At 37.3% G+C, this 19742-nt stretch overlaps 1 protein-coding gene across 2 annotated transcripts in view; it reads right to left on the reverse strand.

Moving 5' to 3' along the window:
- The window catches only part of LOC138703169 (alpha-1A adrenergic receptor-like), an 885279-nt gene that overhangs the window by 355391 nt on the left and 510146 nt on the right, over nucleotides 1-19742 (reverse strand). For both annotated transcript variants that reach the window (XM_069830836.1, XM_069830835.1), the window contains one exon: nucleotides 9445-11388. In XM_069830836.1, the coding sequence (XP_069686937.1) occupies nucleotides 9445-10395 (951 nt within the window). In that variant the 5' untranslated portion in view covers nucleotides 10396-11388. The remainder of the gene's footprint in view (nucleotides 1-9444; nucleotides 11389-19742) is intronic.

Here is a 19742-nt window from a genome sequence, read left to right on the forward strand (position 1 = left end):
AACATTTTCAATTAAAGTACCGGTATTAGTTCTGCTGGAGCAATATGAACCACCTACTGGAAAAGTAATAACAGATTCCTGTAACAACAGTTATCTATACTTATACAGTTATCTGTAATTTAACATGCTGATATCTATAAAATGAATTTCTCAAATAACAGTCATAGTCATATTTACATTTACCAGTGCTTCAACTGGTAATTGTGCCTGGATCTGTAGTTACTGGCTGTTAGTACAGTACTAATTCGAACAAAGACTGAAAATATGCAGCGCCAATGCATTTATTTTGTTAACTATATAATAACTGATAATATATAGGCCTAATACTGCAGCGTACAGTTCACTGACTCAGGACCGATATTATAAACATCTTTTAAAACATACGTTCAGTAATAATAATAATAATATTTATTTAATACTATACACTTGAGCTACATTAGGCATTGCAGCCCGAAAGAGCAGAAGCTCGTGCTCGGGCGCAGTTCAGATCAGTTATACAAAATATATCACAAAATTACGAGAGTTCATTGAGCACAATCACATTAATAAATGGTAAAATACATATAGCATGTAATAACAGGGTCTATATACAAACAGAAAATACAAAAGTACATGAATATTAGAGTATCAATTTTTAACTCAATTAGCTTAAACAATTAAATAATTAATCTGATTTGTTTCTTAAATCTATGTGTGTTAAGTGTACTTAGCTCAGGGTAAGCTCTATATATTTTGGGTCCAAAATTTCTGCTGTGTATTAATCCAGCAGTTGTGTGGCATTTGGGAGTATTTAGAAAGAAACTGTAGTTTTGTCTCGTCTGGTATTCATGAGAATCAAATTTAAATTTATTGTGATTTTTATGGAAGTAAATGAGCAATGTTTGTTTATAAATTTGTTCTAGATTTGATACGTCAAATTCCTGAAAAATTAATTTTGTTGGGTAATCAAAAGGTTTATATAGATAAATTTTGATAATTCTTTTTTGGGGCAGATTTAAAGGACGGAGAGTCGATTTTGCCATTCCTCCCCAACCTAAAATACCATACTGAATTATTGATTGAAACAGAGCTAAGTACACAGTACGCAGAACATAAACAGGTAAATAAGAGCGTAGAATGGAAAATTTGTGGATTGTTTTACGCAATCTGTTACACAGAAAGGAGATATGCTTGTCTCTCGTCTGGTATTCATGAGAATCAAATTTAAATTTATTGTGATTTTTATGGAAGTAAATGAGCAATGTTTGTTTATAAATTTGTTCTAGATTTGATACGTCAAATTCCTGAAAAATTAATTTTGTTGGGTAATCAAAAGGTTTGTATAGATAAATTTTGATAATTCTTTTTTGGAGCAGATTTAAAGGACGGAGAGTCGATTTTGCCATTCCTCCCCAACCTAAAATACCATACTGAATTATTGATTGAAACAGAGCTAAGTACACAGTACGCAGAACATAAACAGGTAAATAAGAGCGTAGAATGGAAAATTTGTGGATTGTTTTACGCAATCTGTTACACAGAAAGGAGATATGCTTGTCCCATTTTAAATGTTGGTCAATAATAATGCCTAAATATTTAACTTGTGAGGATATACTCAAAGCGTTACATGAGCAAGTAGGTAGGTTACAATCATGTATAGTTATACTTATATTATTATTTATTTCTAGTTGCTCAAGGCCATGTGATTATATACTCAACTTTTTCGTTCTGCTTCGTATTATAAATTTTAACTCCCAGTTAATTTTGAGTTAACATGAGTTTAACTTGACCGGAAATATTCTGCCGTTTAAACTGCTGTTCAAGACTCAATATTGCAAGATGGCGGCTTCCGCTATATACATGGACATGACAGATGTTTTCTGAGAACTTGTGAGTGACGATAAGGAAGTGATCAATATTACTGAACGACCACGGCGATCAAGAACTTTTGAAAGTAGAGTGCACAACCTTGAAATAAAAAAATAACATGTGTTTTAAAATAGATTTAGGCTTTCGAAGTAGACAGTTCTAACCTTCGGAATTAGGCTTTATATTTCCTGACCTTGTTTCGAAAAATTGAAACTCGAATAGAACATGCAACAAAAAATGAGAAACTATAAAAATATATGTTTAAGGATTTGAATTTAAAGATTATTTCAAAAGGTAAGTTATTTTCTTTTTATTTCTGAAAACATGCTGTTGAACTTCTGCATCAGTTGGCACTTGTTACGCTGAGCTTTTTTTTTTTCTCTGGTAGTAGGTATGCTGAAAACTATGGAAGATTTCGAAGGTGTCCATAAATATACTGTAAGCCTATTGCGTATTGTACTGTGCTTGTCAGAATTCTCCTGGTAAGATTTAATATAAAATATTGCGGCCTGTTTTATAAACTCATTAATTATATTACCTAATATTACTAAACTCATAAAAATAATTTTATTATTTGACTGACTTCTATTTCATAAACATTCTACACAACTTATAAAATGCGCACACTAATATTATACGATAGATAGTTCATTAGTCAGCTGATTGTGAATGGATTTCAGTCACCAATGGTCATACATAGTTTAGTCTGATTACAATGTGTATGGGAATTTAATATTGGTTAAATGTTATGTTTTATTTAACGACGCTCCCAACTGCAGAGGTTATATCAGCGTCGCCGGATGTGCCGGAATTTCGTCCTGCAGCAGTTCTTTTACATGCCAGTAAATCTACTGGCATGAGCCTGTCGCATTTAAGCACACTTAAATGCCATCGACCTGGCCCGTAGCCAGCATTAAGAAACTACAAGTTAAGTCTGACAAGCATACTGAAGTAGGTGGTATTGGTTCTCTAGAGGTTTTTATGATATTGTGGCACTCGTATGGAATGTTCTGGTCGCGTCTGGTAGCCTCGGGAGTGTGCGCGCAAATCCAGCGAGAAGGAAGGCGCGGGGAAGCGGAACTCGAGCTTCGGTAGGCGCTGTAGCGCGGCACGGAGCGAGGGGAAAGAACTGCGGTCCCTGCGCGGAGCAGAGAGAGCGAAAGTAAGGAAGCACCTGGAAGCGGATTGTTGTGGAGGCCCACAGGCTTCGCGACGGAGAACATTCTAGATGATCGTGGTAAATAAATAACACCGTGAGTTGCCGACAAAAGTCAGTCAGTCAGTTGCGAGAGAGTCAGTCAGTTAGTCTTTAATCAGCCATCAAGTCTTGGACAGCAACGAGCCAGGTGGATCTGGGTTCGACGTGCAAGGAACCGCATCTGGAGGGCTGGGTTCGACGTCGAGCGAACTGCATCTGGAAGGCCTGGGTTCGACGTGCAAGGAACTGCATCTGGAAGGCTTAGGTTCGAAGTGCAGGGAACCACATCTGGAAGGCTTGGGTTCGAAGTGCAGTGAACTGTATCTAGAAGGATTGGTTTCGACGTACAGTGAGCTAGAAGAACTAGCCCAGTTGAACGAAGTTTGAACTAAGAACTGACAGTTTTGTTCTGCACATAGTGCTTGTGAAAATTAGATGGAATTAGGATTGCATTGTTGTTGTTCTCAATAATACACGTGTATTGTTATTGTCGCTGTGTGGAGTGCAATAACGACTACTATGTTGCTATGTTGAGTGGAATACTCATTGTTGTAGAGCGAGTTATTAAGAATAAAAGTCACATTGTTGACAGGTGTGGTGATTTAAAGCAAAAATAAAAAGTTACAATATTCTCTATGTTACCGAAGAACAAAGATATTTCTTAATGAAGATTCTCCACGAGCATCGGCAATTTTAACAGAAATAATATAATAAAACAAGAGCGATTTTATACTCTTGGGCAGGTTCAATTTCGGTTTAACTTAATTTTTAGATTAACCATATATATAATACCAGCCTCAGTTGCACAGTAGTTTCAACATTTTAGAATTTTCTTTGTATGACATTTTAGAGCTCTTGTGTTCAATTTGTAATTATGATCTTCATCTTCGTCTTCTTCGTGAACTTCGAATTCTAAGTCGTCAAACGAGGAAGATTTCATTCTTGTGGGTGTTCTGCTAATGTCAAGTGCAGCCCCGGGCATAGAGGAGAGGAGAATGGGAACGGAGAAACCCCCGCCCATGTCCTTTTCACTTACTCCGCCTTAGAAACAAACGTAGAGCAAAGCACTGTGCATCAGTGGTGGATTTTAGGCGACCAGCGAGAGCCGAAAGTTCGTAAAAATTATATCTGCCTTATACAATTCATAACTGAACAATGTTTACCTTCCTGTCTGTTCGTATCGGACCAAAATATTACTGTCTCAGCCGGGAAGGAGGAGTAAGGAGTTTAGGGGTTGTCTGCAGTCACTCGATTGAGGTATTAGTGCGCAGATTTGGTCAAGTGTGTTTCGAGCTTCGAAAACTCCATTCAACACTTGAATGAAATCATTCAGATGAACGTTACAGTCTACATATCTAGCAATATTACTTCTACAGCCACCGCAACTGACACCGGCTGCAGTTTCTGTAGCGGAAGTCACTATAGCCTTACCTGTAGTAATATTATTTACCTCGATGATCACGCCGGGGATGCAGTTAACAGTATGAATATAGTCATTGTAACTAATACAAAAAGATGACTTTTCATTTAACCATCATAAAGTGTACGGAAATGTTCAACGATCATGAATTATAGCTATAAATAATTGCCTGAGTATAAAGGGATCGCCTCGCAAGAAATTAAACATATCCATTTATGGTACACAGATTACTCAACATATCCATGAGCCAACAACACTACAATGAAGAAGTGAACACAATCAAATACATAGCACAAGAAAATGGTTACAACCCAAACATAATAGACAACATCATAAGGAAGACAGAACAAAAACTCAACAAACACAAAAACACACAAAACACAACACAAACACGAGAACACAAGAAATGCATCACACTAACATACGAAAACAAAAACACACACAAAATCGCAACCTCATTCAGAAAACAGAAATACAACATAGCATACAGAACAGAAAACACACTACAAAGACATCTCAACACACAAATAACACAAACAAATAAATAAATAAATACAACCACACAGGCGTATACAAACTCACATGCAAGAGTTGCGAAAGTTTCTACATTGGACAGACAGGCATATCATTCCAAACTCGATACAAAGAACACATTAAAGCAATAACCAGAGGACACAATACATCTACATATGCCGAACACATAACTAATGCTAACCACACATACAATAACATAAGATACAGACATGGAAATCCTACCATACAACCCAAAAACCAAAAACTCAACACACTAGAACAATATGAAATATACAGACACACTAAAACACACCCTAATCAAATTCTCAACACATAGATCAATTTCAGAACACACACACTATTTGACACAACTCTTCATCACAAGAACGCACCCACACAACAGGCAGCGAAGTTGAGATAGCGCCGAGATCTAGTAGGCTCTGAGGATGATGTCAAGTAGCACCGAAACAGCTGTAAGCCACACATGCTTACATAATTAACACAAGTAAGATCGCCATTTAATCAATTATTTATAGCCATATAATTAATGTAATATTTTATGAGCACATATTATACAATGATATAAAGTCTACACATCTCGTGGTCTAAAATTTTTAAATACGGTTTATTTAACGACTCTCGCAACTGCAGAGGTTATATCAGCGCCACCGGTGTGACGGAATTTTGTCCCGCATTAGTTCTTTACATGCCAGTAAATCTACTGACATGAGCCTGTCGCATTTAAACACACTTAAATGCCATCGACCTGGACAGGGATCGAACCCGCAACCTCGAGCACAGAAGGCCAGCGCTGTACCGACTACGCTACCGAGGTCGACTCTCGCAATGTATCTTGAGCACTGAGTGACATCAGTGAACGTTGCAATAAATTAAAGTAAGAACTGGCGCTCATATACAGCAAACTAAAAACATTGACCACATACCTCTCATTTTGATACAACTAATGTATTGCAGCTACATTGTAGAAATCAGTGTAAGCATGCGTAGTACGTATACTGCATTCCATTAATGCTGTCTCGTTTCTTAGTCGTACCGACAACGAAAACTGTCTCTTCTACTCCCATCCCTTCTGCGCACGTAAGGGTTGACTCGCCTGTATTTTGTGTTCCGGTTTTCAGTAGTGTTTATGCTAGAGTAATATTTATACAATTAGAACTGGTTTGCGATGTATGCCTACAATTCAGAGGTGCAGCGGCACACCACTGCTCATAGTAATGGCTTTCTGCTGTCTGTTGTACACAACTTACTGGCATAGCAGTGGGAGGGGGGATGAAGTACTGACTGTAAACAAACTTCAAAACGTGACGGCATTAATGGAATAGATTGTACCATCCACTACCACGGTCGCTATCGCTCAAGATATGCCACGCGATTTGTACTCGCTCGATTTCTAAACACGTAGCTTATGAAGCTTAAAAGTTGCTGTCACAGATAGTACAGCCATGAAGTAGCGTAAAAAAAGACATTAACAAAAAGGGAGAACTGAGCATGAATATTTCATTTACTTTCTTCCTGCATCTACCAGAGGATGGTTTGTCTTATAATTTAAATTTAAACTTGGTGATAATATCTTATTGAAGGAGATAGAGAAATAACATAGAGTTCACGGCAAAATCTTATTCGGTTATTGAAATCCTAGCTACATTATTATATCTAAGCTTAAGAAAAACAAAATCCATACCGCAAAAATTCTTATTAAAATTTCCGGGTTCAGTATCTACCCATTATGATATTGCAATCTTCACCAATGCTTAAAGAGAAGGAAATAACGGTATACTATGTTTACAGCGGTCCGGGAATATTCCATCTGTAAATTTAATATCGCCGACCTCCACTAGATAAATAACTAATGTTACAAGTGGACTTAATTTTAAAATGCGAAGTGGTGAAACTTTATTTTCCAGTTAAAATTGTCATAGTTCTCCATAGAAAAAGTATTCATCCGCCTATCGAATAAAGAATCGTATTTTTATGCTTTCATTGACATAGTGTGACACATTTATAACTAAATAGGGTACCTAAAAATTCTAAATCTTAATGAAGAGTCTTGAAAACGCCATTGCTTACCCTTATGTCAGAAAATGTTCTAATTATGGAATACCCGCGAATTGCGTACAAGCGCTAACGGTGTGCATACGGAGTCCCGTGCAGTGCGATGCCAATTTTTCGCTCTCTCGTATTCATTCGAAAGTCCCGCACTCGAAGGCGTTTCCTTCGAACGAAGAGCGCTCTAAACCATGTTGACGAACGAATTATGCTCGCATGAAGGAGATACGCAAGAAGCAACCGGGAATCGTTCAAATCTTTACTCAGAAGTGTACACAGCCTACAGTATTCTTTACTGTGACCTAATGAGTTAAGTATAACCTACAGAGTAATGAAGGATAAAATAATAGAACAATATCGAGTTGAAATACAGTTGGACTTGACTTTTAGTAATACGACAGATCCTTAATGTCTTTACAAATATGACGTCAATAGTCACAATTTATGGCAGTTTTAAATAATCTCGATCCCATTATAGTGGCATTTAATGACTGTTAACAAATTTTAATTAATAAATGTTCATTGACAATTCAATACAATGTTATCACACATAGGCAAGTCATTCTTAAAATACAGGGTGATTTACGAGGATTTACCGTCCTTTACGGAACTTATTTCTGAAGACATTTTGAGCAAATAATGTCATATAAACATAGTTCTTATTCTCAATACTTTCAGAGTTACACTAATTTAAATTTGTTTGTAAAATAGGATACGTTTTTCTTTAGTTAGAAGGTAAAAGAATAATACAAATAGAGAATGAACCTTTCAGAAGTATTATTTCTTTAATTGGCAAGTATTATGAAGCTAAAAATGTGCTGTGAACTCCTTAGTTGCTTCGTACAGATATGTTTTTCTATTTTTAACTAGAAAATTACATTACTCTTACGCACTTATCACAACAATTATTACAAATCACACCATTTCCACCGACTTAATTATTTGCAGTTCAATTTTGCGTCCTAATTTACACCCTTGGGGAGTTTACGACACATTTTTAAAAATGTCGCCGCCCGCTTGAGTACACTTGGCCGCACGCTTGTGAACGGCACTCGTCGCTCTACGTAACTGCATACGGCTATCTTTGATTTCCGTAGCGCTCGCGCTGGCTGCTGACTGCACGCTGACCAAGATCACGCGTTCACAGCAATGCGTTCCAATAACGAAACGTAACTCTGTAAATATTGAGAATAGGACCCATGTTTATATGACATTTTTTGCTCAGAATGTCTTCGGAAATAAGCTCCGTAAAGGACGGTAAATCCTCATGAATCACCCTGTATAATTGAGGATATGATAGTAACAACCCACTCTTAAGTTTATCTTCGAATTCGCAAATTTATTGTATAATACACATTTTCATATGCATAATAATGTTAATATTTTATAGGCCTATTTGATATTGTTATGTATTGCCTAATGATGCCACAGGAGGGCGAAAATGTTTGCATCTAGAAATACATTTAGAATAAATGTTATAAAATATAACTTTTTTATACTTATTGTATGGTGAGACATAAAGATTGACATTTTAAAAATTGATATAAATATATGTTGGCTTATATGAAAATCAACATGATTTTTAAAGTAATATATGAAAGGTTTTTAATGAGCTTACCATGATGTTGTATGTTTACAAATTCAGTTTTTTATTTCTCTTGTAAAATTTACTTTGGTGACGCTTACAACTTTATGCTTTGGTATTCTTCATTTATGTTCATTCTAACTTGTCATTCTATTTACTACATTTCGTATTCAATTTTACTTTCTTCTCGCATTTCAAATGCTGTATCAATGAACATTAGTTTTACATTTTTCATCTTGCACACTCCACGGGACTTAAATAATATATGTATTAAATTATGTTTTTAGTAAGAAATAGAAATAATACTAAAATAAATACTATACTAAATTGTGTTTTGGTTCGAAAATAAAAATAATACACGACTATCAACAGAGAGCGACGAAATTAAAATATAATGACACATGTTTGTTCTGTAATAAATTTTTCCCATATATCACTTTTGAGGTCTAAAGACTTGTCTAATTAGGATTCGTGGATTAAAATTTAGCCTCCACAATCTGTCTATTTTCTCTACTCATGTTTACTGTGGCATTGTCAAGAGGGTGTTTCGCTCGTCTCGAGCATCTCTCGCTCTATGTTTATTGGTGAGCGACAAAGTTCAGTGCATTCGCAGCATCTAGCAGTTTAACAGACAACTACATGATCGCTTTCTCACGCTCGAGCGAAATTAGTGAATGCATGGGGACATGGAGAACAGAGTTTCTGGCCGTTACCAAATAAGGTAGCAAAATACATTCGCTCATATATTACGTACATAAATGGCCCCTATCAGAGTATCTATTAGAGATTAATGAATAAACAAGCTGGTCCTACCTTCTCGATGGAGTGTCCCTCGTATATGCTGGCCTTGAGGCTGTTGTTGCCTGATTTGGTGCTGCCAAGGTGAACCCTCAATGTGACGTCAGATCTGGTGACACGCGACCCAGACTGTAGGAAACGGGAGTGCCTGGCCGCTGCACGGTACACGAGAGCGTAGAGCGCGAGGATCACGAGAGCAGGTAGGTAGAATGACCCGCAGGCCGAGAAGATCACATAACCTAGTTGCTTGTTGACGTGGCACTCGGTCTCGCTGGACGTGTCCACGCCCTCGTCGCGCCAGCCCAGCGGGGGTGCGATGCTGATGGCGAGGGCCAGCGCCCAGATGCCCGCGATCAGCCCCCTGGCTCTCCTCTTGGTCAGGATGCGGGAGTACGCCAACGGTCGTGACACCCCTATGTAGCGGTCCACCGATATCCCGCAGAGGGAGAGTATGGATGCGGTGCAGCACAACACGTCAAGGGCTGTCCAAACCGAGCACAGACTGGGGCCAAGCGTCCACACTCCCGAGAGCTCCCTCGTAGCCGAGAGCGGCAGGACGGTGACTCCCAGGAGAAGATCCGCCACTGCGAGGTTCACGATCAGCGAATGAGTCGGCGATCGAAGGGTGGGGCTAGGGACCACGGCGACGATCACTAGAAGGTTACCGCCGATCGTCAGCAGGATCATGAGACCCAGAGCGACCGCCTCGAGGACCAGCAGAGGTCTCGAGAGTGCAGGTATGGGGGAAGAACTCGGACCTTCCAACTCCATGTCCGATGTCAGGGAATTGCAGTTCTGCAGTAGCAGACGAAAAGGTGCGCTCAGAGCATCGAACCCAGGGACGTTGCTAACGTTGAATTCAACTGCAGTGGTGTTACTTAGATGGAAGTGGGTGCTGTTGTCTTCAAAGCCATCTGTTCTGCAGTCTTCCAAAAACAACGGCACGAACTCTTCACTATGATTCATTTTTTACGAATTGTAACAATCCATGCAACAGATTTGTGACCGAATTAGAATCACTGTTCGAGCTTCAGTTTTTTTTTTTTTTTCGTATAAATAAACTAAATTTCCACACCACATTAACGTTCGAGTGAGGATGTTAAATTTCGAAAGACTAACACGTAAGTACAATAAATATTTACTTTGAATAACACAATTCTTTAGCTTCGTATAGGTGCCATCTTTCACGTTTTAATTAAAAATAAACGTCGTAACTTTTTACACAGTCTTGTTTATTCCACTAGTATTTGAGTTGCAATTTGTATTTTGAAAAATCCGAAAATAATTGTAATAAATATTTAAATGACACAAATCTTCAGCATAGTATAAGTATTCAGTTAATCTTAAGTACGTATTCTTTTTTTTTTTTTTTTTTTTTTGCAATGAATTCACAATCCTTAATTGCGAACGATCACTTTTATATTACTTCCTTTATACACACGCACTTTATTCTTTCCTTTTAGTCTTCCAGTCCTGTTTTTTCTATGTCCCTAGGTAGAAGTGAAAAACTACTGTCATATTCCCAAAGGTTAGTTAGTGTGTGGGGACTGTTTCATTTCTTTTTTAAACGTTCAACTCTATAAACTACATCTACATCATTTCGTCTATTTGCAGTAACAAGTACTGTATTTTATTATTATTTTATGTTCACATGATAAAACACAACTCTTCCACAGCTCGCTTCTTCTCTACATCCTCACTGAATGCGCTCTAGTTACAGCTGCGCTTTTACAAACACAAACCCATCCAGCTCCACATTAAATTATATATAAACAAAAGTTTGAAGCAACAAACCACACTTTAGCTACTCGCTCGACTGTATTGTCACTCTCAATTGTTTATGAAATACTAGTATGCGTCTTTATTGTAAAACAAATATCCATCTATCACTGACAGCTGCAGAAAGACGAACTGTTCACCTCTTTCATTTCTGTCTTCTTTTCGCTCAGTCTCTGTAACCTGTAGAAATAAAAAGAAAAACAATTACTTCTGAATTCCGAACTTCAGTTTACAAACTTACCCCCCCCCCTCCCGCGTTACTTTTGCGATAGATTACAACTTTAAAATCTCAGTATTAAAAAAGAATGAAATGGGGTTCTCAGGAAAAAGTAACATGAAATTAAAACATCAATTTTTGAAGTTCCACATATTTTATTAGCAGCAGTAAAAAGATTTGATCTTTTGAAATAATGTAGAATTTAATTTTTTACTTTTTATTTAAAATAAATCTTCTGATAAACTAACAGACATATATCACTTAATGTATGTTCATTACATTAATTTACTGTTGTCAATATGTGTTTAAAATCATTCTTCTATACTTTATAGTTCCTGAGAAAATGGCTCATTTGCATAAAAATAACAAAATATCAATATTACTTGAAATTCCAATCTTTCCAGAGCTTATATTTATTGACGAAATCTTTGTCAGTTTGCTTAGATATCTTGTATTTACATCCTGTAAAAATTTCAGTATCTCTTTAGTAGTTTATGAGATATTGGTCATTAAATAAGCAAATTGAAAATGGCCCAATACGAGATAACGCAGTTAATCTTCCCTTAATGTAGATTCATATTATTATAATTCATCAGAACTGAGGTGTATATTAGTGTGTATAATACTACTGATCCACGTATTAACTCATCAGAGATAAGCTGTAGATTATTACTGAATCACATTCCAACTCATCAGAAATAACTGTAGTGTATAGATTATTATCGATTCACTTATTCTAATTCATCAGAGATAAACTACAGCGTAATGTAGATTACTAATGATTCACGTACTCCAACTCACAAGAGATAAGCTTAAGCTGTAGTGTATAGATTATTACAGATTCACGCATTAAACCTCATAAATAAGCTCTAGTATGTAAAACACGATTCACGAATTTGAACTCATCGGAAATGAGCTTTTGTATTCAGATTAAAGATTCAGGTATTGTAGCCTATCACATCAGAGATAAGCTATATTGTGTAGATTATGCCTATTACTGATTCAAATAGGTCAGACATTTCTAGTCTTTAAACAATGTGCATCAGTGATGTTAGACTCTCACAATCGCAGACACACGCTTAAAAGATATTCTAACTCACTGTTGTACAGCCAGTGCCAGCGTTTTTGGCGCGTGTCCTTGAATAAAAGTCAGTCAATGAGCATTTATTGCTTATGCAGCTGAGAACGGTACCACTCAACACGTCACGTCAGCAATCTGCCAATCACAGTTGTCAGTCTTTATTTTTCACTGTCTGCGTCAAAGGCAAGACAGTCGCACTTTGCGTTTCTGGGTGTGTCCTTTAGTACACTGTCCAGTCAGTGGCATCTGTTGCCGTTTTGGATGAGCGTGGTACCACTTCCTAAACAGATGTGACATCAGCAACCTGCCAATCACAGTTGTCAGCTTTCTTGTTCACAGACTGTAACAAAGATAAGATACTCGCTCTCAACGTTCTCATTACTTATTTCATGCGCCAGAAACGGTGACTTTGGTTATACCTCGTTTGAAGGCTAGAGGTGCCCGCGCTGAACATGCCTTATATAGGTCTATTACAATTCATCACCGATGATTACGGATTTATAGCATTCATCACAGTTGTAATTGTATTGTTTGGAATCGCAACAACTTTATCTTTCTAGCACATTTATATTTGTAACACATCAACTTTTCATTGACTTGCATCTATGTTAAATGAACGGCGAAGCAGACCCTACCATTTCGAAAGCGAAAGTGAATCTTTTTTATAAATTTATACAAAATTGTAAAGCATTCCGAAAATATCTAAAGCATAGATGTCCAATTGTAAATCGTACGAGGTAACCCCTAGCGTAAGCAACCCGCAGCGCATATTCTTTAAGGTAGTTTTTCTTACTTTATATGGAAAGTTATTGACCTTAACAGAGCATGCTTGACGTGCAGTATCTCCTGGTTCTGTAGGCGTTTGGACACCCATGATCTAAAGCACTGAAAGACCTCTGCATTGATAGGTAGATCAGTTCTGGAAATAAATAGAGACGAAAATAAGTCTACTGGTTAATTAAATATACTAAATGGGAGACAAAAGGAATGATTCACTATTTAAAAGAAGTACACATTGGACTTTTCCATTTGCAGTAATGAATTTTGAATTCAAAATGTTTCGAAGATCGTTTACAGCTCACTTTTCAAATACAAAATGAGGCGAGAAGGGTAATCTGATCGCTGAAATTGTTACAATTAGTTCGTTTCGCTGAAGTTGTTAAAATTAATTAGTATCCTTGAATGACACAATCTTCGAAAATTTATGAATTCTTATTAATTGAGAAAGCTCAACCATAAGACATATATCGACTGGAGTTCCGTTCCTTCTTCGTCATATATTATCAATATTATTTTAATATGTATAAAATGGTGTATACAGGAAAATGTATTTCTATCTCTGTTCTTCGCCAGTTACTGATTAGTATGTCACGCCTCAAAAAGAAATGCATTCCTTTTGCAATATAATATTTCTCACTCAAAACTGCTTTTATTCAGATTCATCAACAGATCAAAAGTGTTCTTATGCAGAACATAAAGACAGAACAAGTCCAGCATGATTAAAGCTCTGAATGATTCCGCATGTGGGCGGACACAAGCACCGAAAAGGCCAGCAGCAAGAGAAATTTTTAGCATGAAAATGTGATCACTCCACGCCTCTCTCTCCAGGAAGCTGCACAGCTCTAAATGTGAGCATGTGTTGTAATGTTCATGTAGGCCTAACATGCTTCGCAACATTACTTTTGTAGAGAAGATCCTCTTGGTTTTTGTTTTGATAATTGTAGTTTTATTATCCAATAGCCAATTAATGATTGGTATTGTATAAAAATACGATGACGTCACCATAAAGACTATTGTCTTGCTACAAAAATAATTTTTTGGTATTGTCACGGACATACACAATTTCAAAATCTTCAATATTGTAAAATAGTTTCTGAATTTGTCGTCTGTCTGTGTACAGTGGTGGCAAAAAAAAAAAACAAGACCGAACCTTGTAGCTGATTTGAGAGCCTTGTTCACTCCAGAGCAAGATAGACTGGTAACTAAGACTTTCGTGGTTCGAATCCTGTCTGGGAAGGAAACTTTTTTTGTACCTTATTCAAATTTATTCCCAATACTGTCCGAAGATAGGTCTGACCCTCACAAATGATACCAAAAAGTACCACTTATTAAGCAACTAAGTCAGGAGATAATTGGGTAGGATGGCCAGTTCTTTCCCCCTCCTTTGCATACATCGCCAATTAGCTATATATTACACTAACCAGACTTCAGATGCATACAAACAATTGTTTTCCCTCTGACACATATCTTCAAGTGAGATGTACTGCCTGATAATAGAGATACATATCAGCCAGAACCGTAATCAGAGGATGTATTTAATGTAATAAACCTTTAAATGAAATTTTATACCTTGTCACATTTATATTCCTGTAAATCAACTGTTAAAAATATAAATAACTTATATGAATTCTGCAACTTTCTGACTTTGGGGTTATTTTAATATTTTATTTTTAAGGCATCTTATAACTATCAAGACAGTAAAACGACCAAATTCACGGCACATTGAATATATTTCGCCAGGATTACTGTCACAGTACATTAGAGAAATCGTCGCTTGTTGAACAATATAAGTAGCAGACATAATCAACATTTCAAAAAGACACGAATCATGCAAGTGAAGGTGAGTAAGCATTAGATGCACATATTTAAAAAAAGATATTACTATTAAAATTGGTAATAATGATAATAATAATAATAATAATAATAATAATAATAATAATAATAATAATCGTCATCATGATAATTTATTACGAATTATTAAACCTTAATATAACTACAATGAAAGAGTGATGGAACGGAGAAAAATTCTCTCCGGCACCGGGATTTGAACCCAGGTTTTCAGTTCTACGTGCTGATGCTTTATCCACTAAGCCACACCGGATACCCATCCCGGTGTCGGACAGAATCGTCTCAGTTTAAGTTCCAACTCTTGGGTTCCCTCTAGTGGCCGCCCTCTGCACTACGTCATAGATGTCTATGAACGTAGGACTGAAGTCCACACATGTGCTGAGGTGCACTCGTTATGAGTGACTAGTTGGCCGGGCACATGTGTGGACTTCAATCCTACGTTCATAGACATCTATGACGTAGTGCAGAGGGCGGCCACTAGAGGGAACCCAAGAGTTGGAACTTAAACTGAGACGATTCTGTCCGACACCGGGATGGGTATCCGTGTGGCTTAGTGGATAAAGCATCAGCACGTAGAGCTGAAAACCCGGGTTCAAATCCCGGTCCCGGAGAGAATTTTTCTCCGTTCCATCACTCTTTCATCGTATGATGACGCAGAATATCTGCATGGAAATATCATATGTACTTCGGTACATTAAAATATATACTTAATATACCTGCTTTAACCCGATGCAATTTTAAAAATATAATTCTTGTTTAAAATAAATTTGTATGTAGATTTCTACCTATATTACTATGAGAACTGCCAATGATTTATAAAGTATGTATTTACTCTTTATCATCTAAATCTATATCTGTAATTCATATCAAGTAGACGACATAAAAGAATATTGGAATGTCACACATACGCCTGTAGATAACGTAAAGCCGTATTTGCAAATCGATATAAAGTAGATATTATTCATTTCATGACTTTGTTAATTTGAGAGAGGCACCGTAGCTTGCAAACTCAGCCACCGTCTTGTTTTTATTACTTTCGCGTAGTAATTGATGCATTATTCATAGCTAGAGTGTGGATAGTTGTGACCTACATAGGAACATTTTTCCAATATCCATATTATGCATTAACAAGCAGGTAGAGTCGCCGCCAGGACTTTGCCTCACGTTTCTATTTATAAAGCGGTGTAACTACGAAGCAACAAAAGGGCTCGAGTTTTGCAAAAATAATCTACAACTGTAAACTATTAAACAAGGGCAGGTAAAGGGCATAGAATGTTGTAAAATAGAACAGGATGGTATAGAATATTGTAGGAGATGCCCTGAAATGACAGAGTAGAACACAGACGAGATAGGGAAGATTATTATAATGTATCAGACTGTAACAATGTATTATACTAGGCCTATACAGGGTCATTCACGAGGATTTACCGTCCGTTACGGAGCTTATTTGTGAAGACATTTTGAGCAAAAAATGTCATATAAACATAGTTCCTATTCTCAATATTTTCAGAGTTACACCAATTTATAGTTGTTTGTAAAACATGTTTTTTCTTTAATTTGAAGGTAAAAAAATAATACAAATATAGAATGAACTATTCAGAAGTGTAATTTCTTTAATTGGCAAGTATTATGAAGCTAAAAAAAATGTGCTGTGAACTTCTTAGTTGCTTCGTATAGACATCTTTTTCTATTTTTAACTAGAAAATTACATTATTCTTACGCACTTATCACAACAATTATTACAAATCACACCACTTCCACCTACTTAATTATTTTCAGTTCAATTTTGCATCCTAAATTATAGTCTTGTAGAGTTTACAACACATTTTTAAAAATGTCGCCGTCCGCTTGAGTACACTTGGCCGCACGCTTGTGAACGGCACTCGTCGCTCTACGTAACTGCATACGGCTATCTTTGATTTCCGTACGCTCGCGCTGGCTGCTGACTGCACGCTGACCAAGATCACGCGTTCACAGCAATGCGTATCAATAACGAAACGTAACTCTGTAAATATTGAGAATAGGACCAATGTTTATACGACATTTTTTGCTCAGAATGTCTTCGGAAATAAGCACCGTAAAGAACGGTAAATTCTCGTGAATCACTCTGTATAATCAAACAGGATACAATAGGATAAAATGAAATTGAAAAGAAATTTCAGCAAACTAGAATAGACTACAGTATAGATGGAGGCGAGACCTGGCATGTGAGCTGTGCGAGAGGGGAAAGAATGAGCTATCAGAAAGAGAGTTTGTTTCATGATGGTTAATATCATGCGAATCTACCGACACGGAAGATCATCTCAGACTAAAACCTATCTTCCCCCTCCATACCAATTGGTGATATAGCCATGGCACATAATAAGAATACAGGACAGGTCTTGCCTCCTCTACTGTAGTAAGAAATGAAATTAGAAATAACAGAAACATAAAATCGAAAGGATTATGATAATTATTATACAAAAGTATAGCAGATTAGAATATAAAAATATAAAATAGAGCTGAAAAGAATAGCTAAATCAGAATAGAATGGAATAGAATACTGGAAAATAAGATTTAACGTAATAGGAGAAAACTGAAAATCATGCAACAAAATTGGAGAAAATAGAATATGATAATTATAATATGAAAAAAATAGAATAGGATAGAAAAAATAGAATAGAATATGAGAAAACAGACTGGGATAGAATAGAATATGGGGAGATAGAGCCAATTTGCCAAGCGAGTTGGCTCATGCGTATCGTATGGGACTCGCATCCGGGAGGTCCGTGGTTCTATTCCTGGACCGACCAACCTGACTGTGGTTTTTCCGTGGTTTTCCACAGTTACTTAGGCAAATGCCGGGTTGGAATTTTTTTTGCCACGGTTCATTTTCCCTCCCCCCCCCCGTGTAGATAAATAATTTAGATTTCATATCATCTCATTCATCTTTCTCATATCATTAAATATACATATTCAGGTCAAGACGCATGTCTTCATCCGCTTACGGGAGAGGGCGTCCTCTCCGCAACGTACCTGGGTTCCCAGCCTTCCTCAATATTTCGTCCAGAATTCATTCCTTAGAAGCACTTCCAAGGGCGCTTCGACACCTTGAAAGGGACGTTGGAAAGGATCCCGTGCTGCTTGGTCACCTTGGAGGTATGAACTACTTACAGCAGGTGAGTGTAGGAGGCCCCCATTGGGTGAGCGAGTGAGTGGTCACATGCGGCCGGTGGGCTGGTACACTCTCATCCTCATTCATTCCATATAATTCGGCGTGCACAATAGGCTCAGTATGGCCGACGTGCAAAGTGTCGTCCTAACCCGCCCGTAGTCACCGTGACCTAACCTAATCTAACCTAACCTAGAGCCAATTTTTTTAATATCTTGAATCCATTTATTCATTAATGGGATTGAAGAAACTGCATCTCCGTCTCTTACAACTATTCACCATTTATTCTCCCTCATAATATTTAATGGTCCCTGTTCAATTGCCTTCGGTAATGGTGCTGAGAGGATTCAGTCAGTCTGGATAATGAAATATTAGACATATTAGTCTTCCCCAATATACGGAAATATTAATCGCTGACCGACAGTCATTAATGTCGGTGTGCACAGCTGAAACATGGTCAGTCTTCCAGTACATGTTCATAGTGCAGTAGTCTAAACTATGTATTGCCAACCTAAGCTAGCGTTCTTTTTCATCTATTTCATTATTCCCACTTATTTATTATTTGCACTTTGTACGCGTCAAACTAGTCATTTGTGAAACATTTTAACTACAGTACTATGAGGTACATATAGTTATTACTTATAAAGCAGGAAGAGTCGATCTTTTAGGATAGCGTTCTAAAGCTGTGCGCACAGCACTAACAGTGCCATCTGTCACTCCAGGTCTACACTTCTCTGGTCTCCAACGCTACTAGTCTTTTTAAAATGTACATACGATCCTTTGATGATCTTCACACATGTATGGTGGGATTCCTCCTTACTCCTTCCGGAAGTGTCGCTGAATTTTAATGGGCTACCTTGTTTCGTGATACCGCAAAAAGCACTGCGATTTTTCTGCATAGATGCCATTGAATTGAAAAGAACGACGCAAAGGTTATCTTAAACAAGTTTATGAGGAAACCTTTCACACCTCCGAAAAAGTCAACGAACACAATATTCGGATTTGAGTGTCGAAAAATAGAGATATTGACAAAAACATGGCATGAAATCGGGTTTTGATCTGACGTTTTCCGGGCAATAAACGGAACACGAGTGCACCTCAGCACATGTGTGGACTTCAGTCCTACGTTCATAGACATCTATGACGTAGTGCAGAGGGTGGCCACTAGAGGGAACCCAAGAGTTGAAACTTAAACTGAGACGATTCTGTCCGACACCGGGATGGGTATCCGCTGTGGCTTAGTGGATAAAGCATCAGCACGTAGAGCTGAAAAACCGTGTTCAAATACCGGTGCCGGAGAGAATTTTTCTCCGTTCCATTACTCTTTCATCGTTTTAAGATTGAGATATCACTTTCCCAAAAAGCATAGTTTTTCAGTAATAAATGTTTATAATCAGGGAAAGACTTTGTGTTCATCCTCTATAGCAGTGGTCGTCAGCACTCGCAGAAATGTGCAA

This window comes from Periplaneta americana, chromosome 7 (genome assembly GCF_040183065.1).
Source record: "Periplaneta americana isolate PAMFEO1 chromosome 7, P.americana_PAMFEO1_priV1, whole genome shotgun sequence".
In the NCBI taxonomy this organism is placed as follows: Eukaryota; Metazoa; Arthropoda; class Insecta; order Blattodea; family Blattidae; genus Periplaneta; species Periplaneta americana.